General features: G+C 38.7%; 1 protein-coding gene across 10 annotated transcripts in view; it reads left to right on the forward strand.

Moving 5' to 3' along the window:
• Nucleotides 1–13703, forward strand: part of ATF7IP2 (activating transcription factor 7 interacting protein 2) — a 76665-nt gene that overhangs the window by 16684 nt on the left and 46278 nt on the right. For all 10 annotated transcript variants that reach the window (XM_059881354.1, XM_005224505.5, XM_010819104.4 and 7 more), the window contains 2 exons: nt 6739–7592; nt 8598–8722. In XM_059881354.1, the coding sequence (XP_059737337.1) occupies nt 6749–7592; nt 8598–8722 (969 nt within the window). In that variant the 5' untranslated portion in view covers nt 6739–6748. Of the gene's footprint in view, nt 1–6738; nt 7593–8597; nt 8723–13703 lie in introns of those variants that run through there.

Raw genomic sequence — 13703 nt, forward strand, 5'->3', positions numbered from 1 at the left:
GTCCTCGGTCGTCCCCTTCTCCTCCTGCCCCCAATCCCTCCCAGCATCAGAGTCTTTTCCAATGAGTCAACTCTTCGCATGAGATGGCCAAAGTACTGGAGTTTCAGCTTTAGCATTATTCCTTCCAAAGAAATCCCAGGGCTGATCTCCTTCAGAATGGACTGGTTGGATCTCCTTGCAGTCCAAGGGACTCTCAAGGGCCTTCTCCAACACCACAGTTCAAAAGCATCAATTCTTTGGCCCTCAGCCTTCTTCACAGTCCAACTCTCACATCCATACATGACCACAGGAAAAACCATAACCTTGACTAGACGGACCTTTATTGGCAAAGTAATGTGTCTGCTTTTGAATATGCAGTCTAGGTTGGTCATAACTTTCCTTCCAAGGAGTAAGCGTCTTTTAATTTCATGGCTGCAGTCACCATCTGCAGTGATTTTGGAGCCCAGAAAAATAAAGTCTGACACTGTTTCCCCATCTGTTTCCCATGAAGTGATGGGACCGGATGCCATGATCTTCATTTTCTGAATGTTGAGCTTTAAGCCAACTTTTTCACTCTCCTCTTTCACTTTCATCAAGACGCTTTTGAGTTCCTCTTCACTTTCTGCCATAAGCGTGGTGTCATCTGCATATCTGAGGTTATTGATCTTTCTCCCAGCAATCTTGATTCCAGCTTGTGCTTCTTCCAGCCCAGTGTTTCTCATGATGTACTCTGCATGGAAGTTAAATAAACAGGGTGACAATATACAGTTTGACGTACTCCTTTTCCTATTTGGAACCAGTCTGTTGTTCCATGTCCAGTTCTAACTGTTGCTTCCTGACCTGCATACAAATTTCTCAAGAGACAGGTCAGATGGTCTGGTACTCCCATCTCTTTCAGAATTTTCCACAGTTTATTGTGATCCACACAGTCAAAGGCTTTGGCATAGTCAATAAAGCAGAAATAGATGTTTTTCTGGAACTCTCTTGCTTTTTCCATGATCCAGTGGATGTTGGCAATTTGATCTGTGGTTCCTCTGCCTTTTCTAAAACCAGCTTGAACATCAGGAAGTTCATGGTTCACATATTGCTGAAGCCTGACTTGGAGAATTTTGAGCATTGCATTACTAGTGTGTGAGATATAATGGTCATCTGAGTTAAATTCACCCATTCCAGTCCATTTTAGTTCGCTGATTCCTAGAATGTCGATATTCACTCTTGCCATCTTTTTTGACCACTTCCAATTTGCCTTGATTCATGGACCTGACATTCCAGGTTCCTATGCAATATTGCTCTTTACAGCATTGGACCTTGCTTCTATCACCAGTCACATCCACAGCTGGGTATTGTTTTTGCTTTGGCTCCATCCCTTCATTCTTTCTGGAGTTATTTCTCCACTGATCTCCAGTAGCATATTGGGCACCTACTGACCTGGGGAGTTCCTCTTTCAGTATCCTATCATTTTGCCTTTTCATACTGTTCATGAGGTTCTCAAGGCAGGAATACTGAAGTGGTTTGCCATTCCCTTCTCCACTGGACCACATTCTGTCAGATCTCTCCACCATGACCCTCCCGTCTTGGGTGGCCCCATGGGCATGGCTCAGTTTCATTGAGTTAGACATGGCTGTGGTCCTAGTGTGATTAGATTGACTATTTTTCTGTGAGTATGGTTTCAGTGTGTCTGCCTTCTGATGCCCTCTTGAAACGCCTACCATCTTACTCGGGTTTCTCTTACATTGGGCGAGGAGTATCTCTTCACGGCTGCTCCAGCAAAGCACAGCCGCCGCTCCTTACCTTGGACGAGGGGTATCTCCTCACCGCTGCCTTCCTGACCTTCAACGTGGGATAGCTCTGCCACCGCTCCTTGGATGTGGGGTTGCTCCTCCCGGCCACCGCCCCTGGCCTCAGGCGTGGGGGTGTGGGGTAGCTCCTCCCGGCCGCCCCCGACCTCGGACGTGGGGTAGCTCCTCCCGGTCGCAGCCCCTGAACTCGGACTTGGGTAGCTCCTCTCAGCCGCCACCCCTGGCCTCGGACACAGGGTAACTCCTCTCGGCTGCTGCCCCTAACCTCGGACGTGGGGTAGCTCTGCCCAGCCGCCACCCCTGACCTCGGACTTGGGTAGCTCCTCTTGGCTGTTCCTGCGCTGTCACAGCCAGGCACTCTCGGCCACTGCCCCTGACCTCAGACGTGGGGTAACTCCTCTTGGCCGCCACCCTTCGGGCGTGGGGTCCTCCCAGCTTCTGCCCCTGACCTCGGATGTGGGGTAGCTCCTCTCATATATATAGTATATTCATAATTTATTGAGTTCTCTTTAAAAATAAGACAACCCAGTAGAAGAAAATGAGCAAAACATAACTAGGAATTTTGCAGACAGGGAAACAGGTATAACCAGTAAACATGAAAAAAATACCAGTAATTAGTGAGATGCAAACTAAGGCAGTGAGATACGCATCTATATCCAAGTAGATTGATAAAAATTAGGTCTAGCAATACCAGGGGCTCAAGAGGATGTGAATAATGGTTACTTGTACACATCTCCTGCAGGGATGTAAGTTGGTACAACTACTTGGGAAGGTAAGTTGGCTTTCTTGAGAACTTGAAATTTTGTGTAACTTATAGCTACCCAACAAACCCACTCAAGAAATGCTTACAGATATACACCTTGAAGCAAATATGTTCACAGCAACAGTGTTATTAAGAAAAACAAAAAAGATGGAAATGACTCAAATATCCTTCATAGGTAATTGAATAAACAAATTTTGTTTTACTGACCTAGTGCTTTATTATAATATCATGAAAATGTATGAAGTATTGCTGTATATAATCACATGCATAAATTAGAATATGAGTGAAAAAACAAGTATTAGGAAACTATAGTTTGCTCAAAAACAAGTATAATCAAACTTCATTGTTTTTGCATGACATTTGTAATGAAACTATAATTCGTAAGAGACAATAGATATATAAACTCAACAGTCAGGTTACAGATTACCTCAGGATAGAGAAGAGGGAAGGGGCACGGTATGGAAAACATAGGTAAATGCAAGTTGCTAGTTGTATTTGGTTAAATGGTGGATGGATCAGAGATACTCAGTATCTTCAGAATGTTGTTATACATTATATATTACATGTATTTTTTTTTTTTTAATTTGTTTCTTTTTTACCACGCTGGGTCTTCACTGCCATGTGTAGTCTTTAGTTGCAGCAAGCATTGGCTTTTCATTGTGGTGACTTCTCTTGTGGAACATGGGCTCTAGGTATGTGGGCTTCAGTAACTGTGGTGTGGGCTCAATAGTTATGGCTCACTGGCTCTAGAGCACTGGCTTAGTAGTTCTGGCACAGAGGTTTATTTGCTCCACAGCATGTGGGATCTTCCTGGTGTGCGTGTGTGCATGCTCAATCATGTCAGACTCTTTGGGACCTCATGGACTCTAACCTACCAGGTTGCTATGTCCATGGGATTTTTCCAGGCAAGAATATTAGGGTAGGTTGCCATTCCCTTCTCCAGGGTAACTTCCCAATCCAGGGATTGAACCTGTGTCTCCTGCATTGTCAGGTGGATTCTTTACCACTAGACCACCAGGGAAACCATACAATACATGTCTTTATGCATCAAATGTAGAAGCATTTTTATCTCAAAATTTTTCACAGCTTTTCGCTGCTGCTGCTAAGTTGCTTCAGTCGTGTCCGACTCTGTGCGACCCCATAGACGGCAGCCCACCATGTTCCCCCGTCCCTGGGATTCTCCAGGCAAGAACACTGGAGTGGGTTGCCATTTCCTTCTCCAATGCATGAAAGTGAAAAGTGAAAGTGAAGTCGCTCAATCATGTCCGACTCTTAGCGACCCCATGGACTGCAGCCCACCAGGCTCCTCCGTCCATGGGATTTTCCAGGCAAGAAGTTTGGGATTTTTCCAAAGGCCCTGAAAAGGACCACAGGAATGTGTTCCCTTAGTTGGTGTTTGCAAGGTTTACAAAAGTAAGATAGTTTAACTGTAATCATATAAGACTGTTGTCTCTCATTTTAATTTCATCTTACCCTTGCTTCACCCAGCAAAAGAATTGCTTCAGGCATTTTGTGATTGGGGATATACTTAGTGTGTCTTTAATAGGATACATTTGTGGCTCACAGTCACTTTTGAGTGTATTCAGTTAACTGCTATCAGCTTTATTGTGGTGGGAATGTGCTCTGTGGTGCCTGGCACCTGGAGTATCTGAGTAATGAAGAAGCTAAAGATTGTAATTTATGAAGTCAGAAGATAAGGAAAATTTTTTCCAATTATTTGATGTTTAAAATTTTAACTAGGGAATTTAATTCTCATAGATTTCCCCTCAAAAGATAACTTTTATTAGAAATATATTCAATAACAGATTCAAGTAGAGAAATTCACTATACATATTTTTCCTTTTGATAGAACCCTACCTTTCAAATAAAAGATTTTTTTTTTTGTTGTTTGTTTTTAAATGACACAAAGCTGTAGCATTATCAATAAGAATTTATATTTTTAGATGAAGTTGATTGTTGTATACATCCTGATTTTTGGTTTAAAATTAATCAACCCAGAACAGATGGACAAACTGTGGCATATTCAAATGATAGACTACTGTACAGCAATGAGAAAGAATGATCTACAGTTAAACAGAGCATGCATGAATCTCACAAATATAAGCAAGAGTGAAAGAAGCCAGACACTGCTGCTGCTGCTAAGTCCCTTCAGTCGTGTCCGACTCTGTGCAACCCCATAGACCACAGCCCACCAGGCTCCCCTGTCCCTGGGATTCTCCAGGCAAGAAGAATGGCACAGGAGTGGGTTGCCATTTCCTTCTCCAATGCATGAAAGTGAAAAGTGAAAGTGAAGTTGCTCAGTTGTGTCCAACTCTTCGCAACCCCATGGACTGCAGCCCACCAGGCTCCTCCGTCCATGGGATTTTCCAGGCAAGAGTACTGGAGTGGGGTGCCATTGCCTTCTCTGAAGCCAGACACTAAAATGTGCTTATTATGTAATTTCATTTATATAAAGTATAAAAAGTGGCTTAAATTCATCTATGCTGTTAGATTGCAGGCTACTGATCATCCCTGGGAGACGGGGAGCCAGTGACTAGAAGGAGAAGTATGAGGGGACTTCCAGGGGACTGGAATTATTTTTTTTATTCTTTTATTTCTATAACCTTTTTAAAGAACAGTTTTAGACTCACAGCACAGTTAAGAGGAAAATAATAGATTTCTCCTAGATGTCTTGCCCCATACATGTATAACCTCCACCATTATGAACATCCCCTACCAGAGTGTGTTGTATTTGTTGTAATTGATGAACCTATGAATCATTCTCTTTTTGATCTAGATTTTAGTTAAAGGGGTGTATTCAGTTTGTGAAAATTCTTTTAATTGTGTACACATGATATGTGCACTTTTCTGTAGTACTATACTCAGTAAAGTTTGAAAAAAGAAAAAAACAACAAAAACTCAAAAGAATTAAAAATTAATCAACCTTGCCCTAGGAAAGACTTGGTTTCTCCATTTTTTATATGGTGAATATTACAAAAACTGTATTCATAAAGAGGCAATCAAATATATAGTCAAATAGGGAAAGTAGAATTCTATCTTGTATCAGGCCCTTAATTAATGAAAGTGTGCTATTTTTCTGGATTTTCTGATTTTTAAGTATGCATGACAGGTTTTTGAAATTTGAATTTATGGGGTTTTTTTTCCCCCCCTTCTTTTAAGTAAGATTCACTTAGCCTTCAGGTCTCAAAAATCCTGGAATTGTTCCTGATCAAATGATATACTGAATGAAAAGAATATATATAGTCAATGAAAGCTTCAAGTAGGAAAATAGATAAGGATAAATCAAAAAATTATTCAGGTAGCTTTGAATGGGTTGCTAAGTTGTGTCCAAGTCTCTGCAATCCCATGGACCTTACCCCACCCCACTGGGTTATTTGTACCTTGGAAGTACAAATGCTTTCTACCTCATAGACTGTGTCTTTGAATTTAGTGTGCTCTATAGTTTGTTAGGTAACTGGTCTACCATGTATTATATAGTTGTTTGTTTTGCTTATATTTGCCTTGTAATTTGGCAGTTTTCTTCTAAACCATCTACCTATCTATGGTTTAGATTGGACTTAATGTGAATACTTAATGTGAATAATGAGAAATACAAATAAATACTGTTTTTCTCTGCTATGTAGTAGATTTTTATTTAACAGAAATAATTCAGGATTAAGAATGTATTGAAACCTAACTTGGTTTTCTTATTTGAACTAGCATCATGTTGTGTATCTTAGTGCTCATTTCATACTGATAACTGTTGGGAATCAGCTCTTGCAATACCATTAATTTGAAAATTGGAATATTAGGAAAGCTTTAATAAAGGTGCCACGTGATACAGAAAATGGAATATTCCATACAAAACATTGTTTATCTGTTTTTATGAAAAAATGTTTTAAGTATGGCCTGCTTAGATTATTTAAATTAGAACTCAATGGTTATAGTAGTGAGGTGTCATAACAAAAAGTGGCCTGATAAATGATCAGACTTAGTATCAAATAAAGGCTTACTGACAGTATAAATTTTGACTTTATATAGTTAGAGTTATAGAACAACGTTTAATTATAAGTGACACAGATGAAAATGGATATAATTTTCAATAAAAATAATTATCTAAATCTGGCACATAGTCTCAACATTATTTTAATATTGTAAATAAATGTTAGCTTTTGTCTGTTAGAGAAACGCATTCAAATATGGTATTTTACATTCCAGGATATGAAAGATGGCAAGTCCAGATAGAAGTAAACGAAAGATTTTAAAAGCCAAGAAAACAATGCCTGTAAGTTGCCGGAAGCAAGTAGAGATCCTGAATAAGTCAAGGAATGTTGAAGCACTAAAAACAGCAGCAATTGAGAATAATATATCAAGTGGTAATCAGAAGTCAAGTACTGATGTCATAAGTAGCAAATGTAGACATTCTGAAAACGATGCTTCCTCATTGAACTCCATCAAAAATTCAGTATGTGGACCAAAAAGTAAAGAATTTTCTCAGAATTTAATAAAACCACTAGAAATTACTGATTCGGAAACAAGATTGGAATACACAGAAGAACAAGTTGTGTACCCTTATGAAAAGCCAAGTAAAACAGAATTTCCTGGGAAACTCTTTATACACAAGGCAAAAGCTTCACAAAATACTTCTGAAAATCATTTTGAATGTCAGGCAAGTGTAACAAGATCCTTTTTTGAACATGAAGAAGATTGTAATCTGAAATCCATTTGCCATTTATCCAGTGTATTGAGTGATATAGTTCAAATTCCGAAGTCTACAAAAACAAATACCTTGGATGATAAGAGAATTGACAAGATAGTTTCCTATTTAGAAGCAAATTCCAGTGCTGAGTTATATGATAAAAAGCAAAGTGACATTTTAGTTTTCAGTTCAGATGACCCTTTTGTGCCTGGTGATAAAATACCTAAGTTGGTGAATTCAGTCATTTCAAGTAACTGTGCTGATGACATTTTGAAAAGTGAAGAATCCTATAGAACCTGTCTTTCCAGCATTTTAAGTTGTGAAAATATAGACGCAGAGTGGCTGTCCTCACGTGACACTGATAGTAATAACAGTAAGTGAATACTTATGTATCTCTTGGAGAAATTAAAATAGTTACTTTGCTTGGGGGAATTTCATTATCTCAGATATAGATACAGTAGAATCCTTACAGACAGGAAAACAGTAAATGATGACAATAATTATTTCAGAGTATCTTGTTTCTGAACCATTCTTAGCAGTGATGGGGAATGGTATCCTCTGTCTCCAACGGGAAGTAAGTTCTGGCAAAGAAGGAAACAACCACTTTCCTTTGAAAGTACAACAGGATTAAAAGGTGGTTCATAGAGATTGTTTGCTTCATTGACACCTTTTCTGTTTTGGAGTTTTATTAAGGCTATTTGAGAGAGTGGGTTTTTAAAATAGTTGATGAACCCATTTCTTTCTGTAGAATTGACCTATATATCACAGGCCAAGTATAAGCTGATAGATAATAAGCATACATATACATACAGGTTTGTGTGTATGTAGTGTAAGAAATACGTCAAATAATTAACCAATGGAGTTTTAGGATTATAAAATTATTAAAATAGCAGAAGTTTATTAAAAGTAGGGTGTTTTATAGTTTAATGAGATATAAGAAAAAAATTATTTCATAGGAAAAATATATTTGTTTTCTTGTCTAGGCTACAGAATAATCATTTAACAAGGTGAATTTTAAATTGCTTAGAAGTAATATAGGGTCACCTATTAAAAATATGTTGGACTGCCTAAAAACTAAAAATAATGTAAGACCACTCAACTGTAAATAGAAAATCTAATGCTATAATTTATTCAGTTATTATTATTATTAAATAAGCATTAAATGTGTATTAAATAAGATGGGAGGAAAGTATATCCCAGACCAGTACTAAGATTTTTTAATTTGTTGGAATTTTTTATACAATTACATTTTCTGAAAAATGGTCCTGTGGTCACATTTTAGTTTTTAAATTTGCTTAGGGGTCCCTAAATTAGAAAATCCCCCTGTTTCTTTCATTAGAAGGAAAATTTTTATCTCTGATCTTTTCATCTTCCCAAGGCCATAATCAAAAGAAGAGGATGTTTTCAGAAAACAAAGAAAATGTTAAGCGTATGAAAACTTCAGAGCAAATTAATGAAAATATTTCTGTAGCTCTGGAAAAGCAAACAGCTTTGCTGGAACAGGTAAAATATTGGGCTTAAATATTTGCTTCAGAAGCTTATTTTTTAAAAGATAGTAAAAGTTAATTGATCTACATGGTGAGTACACATAACTTTCATGATGAAGGACTGGTACATGAAAACTGAATTAGCAGGTGGAGGTATTAGGAAAAAATAATTGTTTACGTCACCTCTCTAGATCCTTGAAAATGGTCCTTTACAGAGAAGCCTACAGAATCATGTGAAGGGAGAGGCTGTGGTATTAATATAGAATAGGCTTTTCAGTCAGTATTTTGCTCAAATCTTTCAAGTCAGATACCACATGACCTTGAGTTTCATTCTGTCTCTTTTGTACTGGTCATGGGATTCTTTGATCTCCAGCTATAGCTGTTTGTTATCACAGTTGATACTTAATAGAGTCAGGCAGCCCAGACATTCATTGTAAAGTCTTTGGGTTCACTTGCTGTCATTTCCAAGTTTGTACAGATAATGTTGCATTATCTGACATTTTGCTTTTCTGGCATCATTAAATGTACTTTTTCTTTTCTTTTTGGCCTATTTCATCTCATTGTATTACAGTTTCTATACATGTCTGATTTACTCTGAGTTTGAGTATCAGTTCAGTTCAGTTCAGTCGCTCAGTCGTGTCCGACTCTTTTCGACCCCATGAATCGCAGCACGCCAGGCCTCCCTGTCCATCACCAACTCCTGGAGTTCACCCAGACTCATGTCCATCAAGTCAGTGATGCCATCCAGCCATCTCGTCCTCTGTCATCCCCTTCTCTTCCTGCCCCCAATCCCTCCCAGCATCAGAGTCTTTTCCAATGAGTCAACCCTTCGCAAGAGGTGGCCAAAGTACTGGAGTTTCAGCTTTATCCAAAGAAATCCCAGGGCTGATCTCCTTCAGAATGGACTGGTTGGATCTCCTTGCAGTCCAAGGGACTCTCAAGGGCCTTCTCCAACACCACAGTTCAAAAGCATCAATTCTTCGGCACTCAGCCTTCTTCACAGTCCAACTCTCTCATCCATACATGACCACAGGAAAAACAGCCTTGACTAGATGAAGCTTTGTTGGCGAAGTAATGTCTCTGCTTTTGAATATGCTATCTAGGTTGGTCATAACTTTCCTTCCAAGGAGTAAGCGTCTTTTAATTTCATGGCTGCAGTCACCATCTGTAGTGATTTTGGAGCCCAGAAAAATAAAGTCTGACACTGTTTCCACTGTTTCCCTATCTATTTCCCATGAAGTGATGGGACCGGATGCCATGATCTTTGTTTTCTGAATTTTGAGCTTTAACCCAACTTTTTCACTCTCCTCTTTCACTTTCATCAATAAGCTTTTGAGTTCCTCTTCACTTTCTGCCATAAGGGTGGTGTCATCTGCATATCTGAGGTTATTGATCTTTCCGCCGGCAATCTTGATTCCAGCTTGTGCTTCTTCCAGCCCAGCGTTTCTCATGATGTACTCTGCATAGAAGTTAAATGATCAGGGTGACAATATACAGCCTTGACGTACTCATTTTCCTATTTGGAACCAATCTCTTGTTCCATGTCCAGTTCTAACTGTTGCTTCCTAACCTGCATACAAATTTCTCAAGAGGCAGGTCTGGTGGTCTGATATTCCCATCTCTTTCAGAATTTTCCACAGTTTATTGTGATCCACACAGTCAAAGGCTTTGGCATAGTCAATAAAGCAGAAATAGATGTTTTTCTGGAACTCTCTTGCTTTTTCCATGATCCAGTGGATGTTGGCAATTTGATCTCTGGTTCCTCTGCCTTTTCTAAAACCAGCTTGAACATCAGGAAGTTCACGGTTCTCGTATTGCTGAAGCCTGGCTTGGAGAATTTTGAGCATTACTTTACTAGCATGTGAGATGAGTGCAATTGTGCGGTAGTTTGAGCATTCTTTGGCATTGCCTTTCTTTGGGATTGGAATGAAAACTGACCTTTTCCAGTCCTGTGGCCACTGCTGAGTTTTCCAAATTTGCTGGCATATTGAGTGTAGCACTTTCACAGCATCATCTTTCAGGATTTGAAATAGCTCCACTGGAATTCCATCACTTCCACTAGCTTTGTTCGTAGTGATGCTTTCTAAGGCCCACTTGACTTCACATTCCAAGATGTCTGGCTCTAGGTGAGTGATCACACCATCATGATTACCTGGGTCGTGAAGATCTTTTTTGTACAGTTCTTCTGTGTATTCTTGCCACCTCTTCTTAATATCTTCTGCTTCTGTTAGGTCCATACCATTTCTGTCCTTTATCGAGCCCATCTTTGCATGAAATGTTCCCTTGGTATCTCTGATTTTCTTGAATAGATCTCTCATCTTTCCCATTCTGTTGTTTTCCTCTATTTCTTTGCATTGATCGCTGAGGAAGGCTTTCTTATCTCTTCTTGCTATTCTTTGGAACTCTGCATTCAGATGCTTATATCTTTCCTTTTCTCCTTTGCTTTTGGCTTCTCTTCTTTTCACAGCTATTTGTAAGGCCTCCCCAGACAGCCATTTTGCTTTTTTGCACTTCTTTTCCATGGGGATGGTCTTGATCCCTGTCAGTGAGCTTCAAATTTAGTAGGTCCTGTATCAGGACTTGTATGGTCATGTTTTGCTATTTTATTACCACTGAAATGCCTCAACTAAAAGTCATTATGTGATTAATGTCTGTCATTAGCAATAATGGATCAAAATGTCTCAATCCAAACTATCCTACTGTTTCAGAAACAAAACACTACTGTTTCTAACACAGGCCATTACAATTACATAGTTATGTATTATATGAATATACATTTGCGTAATAAATGGAAACCTTTTGAAAGACTCAAATAGAAGCAGCTTAAAAGATGAGGCAACACTTTCACCCTTTCTACCTCTTACTTTCTTCTGCAAGGCAAAGGAGACATTAAAAAAAAACGTAAATATTCTGTTGTTTGCAAGAATGAGGTAGCAGAATTAGGTTAAGCATGCGTGCATGTGTGTGTGCGTGTGTACATGCACATGTGCATGCATGCTCTGTCTTTCAATCGTAAGTAGCTCCATGGATTGTAGCCCACCAGGCTCCTCTGTCCATGGGATTTCCCAGGCAAGAATACTGAAATGAGTTGCCATTTCCTATTCTGGGGATCTTCCTGACCCAGGGATCCAACCCATGTCTTTTGCGTGGATATAGCTTAAGAGGTTGGGGATTGCAGATGTGTTGTTCCCAGTGAGTTAGTAGCTGAATTCAGTAATAAGTTCTGATGTGGACATATAAAGACAAAATTTATTCTTTTAACATTTTAATTTTTCTGGCATGGAAAAATCAGAGTTTCATTCACTGCTGTTATCTGCCTCACAAAATAGTTGGTCCACATTGACGCAGAATACAGTCCTTTCCCTTTGAGGTTTAGACAATGCCGTTTATTTGTTATCCTCCCGAGCCACTACCACCAGAAGTTTCTTGCATTGTCCAGAGACAAAGGTTTTTAGCTAATTCCTTTTATCTGTCTCCCAGTAACTAACTCTCTCTCACTTGATATTTTAATTCCTGTCTAAACAGTTGACTCTCTAAACCACATCTTTTTTCCTTGTTTGAGTCCCAGTGGAATAGGGCTTCCCATTCTGACATTGTTCTTTCCTACTGAGAGAGTCCAAAAGCTGTTGACTCATCTTTTGAGGTTTCAAAAGGATCTTGTCCTGGTATATTCCAATTAAATTTCTGAAGTAGACGGGGTTTTCTTCTGAAGTCTAAGTTATTCACCCTATGCACCATTGTAGAAAGTTGAGTCAGATACATAATTGCCAGTCTTTCTCTAATATTTAGGCCACTTTGCCTGCCATATGCAAATTGTAGCTAGAACTTCATCTGATTCCATAATTTTAGTCACATTACCATCGGTAGAAGACAGTAATGAGGTATTTGGTGGAGGTTATTGTGCCTGCCTTCTGTATGAAGAATGTCACCACTAAGTGAGAACGAATATCTCTCTACACCATAGGAATCATGCCTTAATGAGCAGTTAGTCCAAAATAACGAAGTTTTAAGGGTCTGCCTTCATCTGAATCATCAAGAGTACTTGTTTAAATTGTGTTTATTTTACACTGAGCTCACTAATAATTGTTTTAAGATTCTTTTTTCTCAAACGTACCTGATGAGAATCAGTAGTGGTGCCTATACAACTTTCCAGGCCCCTTTCCAGGAAATTGTTTGATGAATCCAGGTCAGGGCCTAAGAATTTGTGATTTTTAACAAGTATTCCATGTGATTGATGCTCCTTACCAGGAAAGTTTGATGAACACTGTTCCTTTTGTTTCTAACGAAACAGTATTTCCCTAAACAGAACTGACATGTTTTTCCAAAATTTCATTGGGGTATGAGCTTCACATATTGACCTTAGTCAGTGAACTGGCAAGCATGCAGTAATGCATAAAAACCTTACATGGGTTGATAGGTAATGGCTGTCAGTAAAAATAGTATGGGTTTTTGAGCATTTACTTACATAATTCGTTTATTTTAAGCAGTTAGTTTAATCAGATATTCAAAAATTGTAAGAGTACAAGTGATAATCATGTCTGATAATGTTGAAAAACCACTGAAGAAATGTTAATGAAGCACTACAGAAGAAATAGAGTAGACAGAAATTTTGAGGAGCAAGAACAATTGGGAATGAGAAGGGAAAACCTTGGGAATAATCAAAAGTAAATTTTTGATTAAGACTAGTCATCCAAGTGACATAAATATAAATGAGTTTAACATAGAAACTGTTCTAATTTTGAACCCCAAGTTACAAGATATTAGGGGAAGATATAAATATTGCTAATAAATACCTTAATTATATCATGACAGGTTTTGTACTAAAAGAGACTACTCCGTTGTGAGAGTTGCTTAAAGGAGCATATACATTGAGCAAACACCTGTAGTGAATATTTCTGAACGTATGGCTCAGCAGAGCTGTTCATTTCCTTGGGCATTGAGATTAACTATGCTCCCTGAAAATAGGCCAATCTATTTTCTGAAAACCAGCCAGATAA

Source organism: Bos taurus, chromosome 25 (assembly GCF_002263795.3).
Source record: "Bos taurus isolate L1 Dominette 01449 registration number 42190680 breed Hereford chromosome 25, ARS-UCD2.0, whole genome shotgun sequence".
Lineage (NCBI taxonomy): Eukaryota > Metazoa > Chordata > Mammalia > Artiodactyla > Bovidae > Bos > Bos taurus.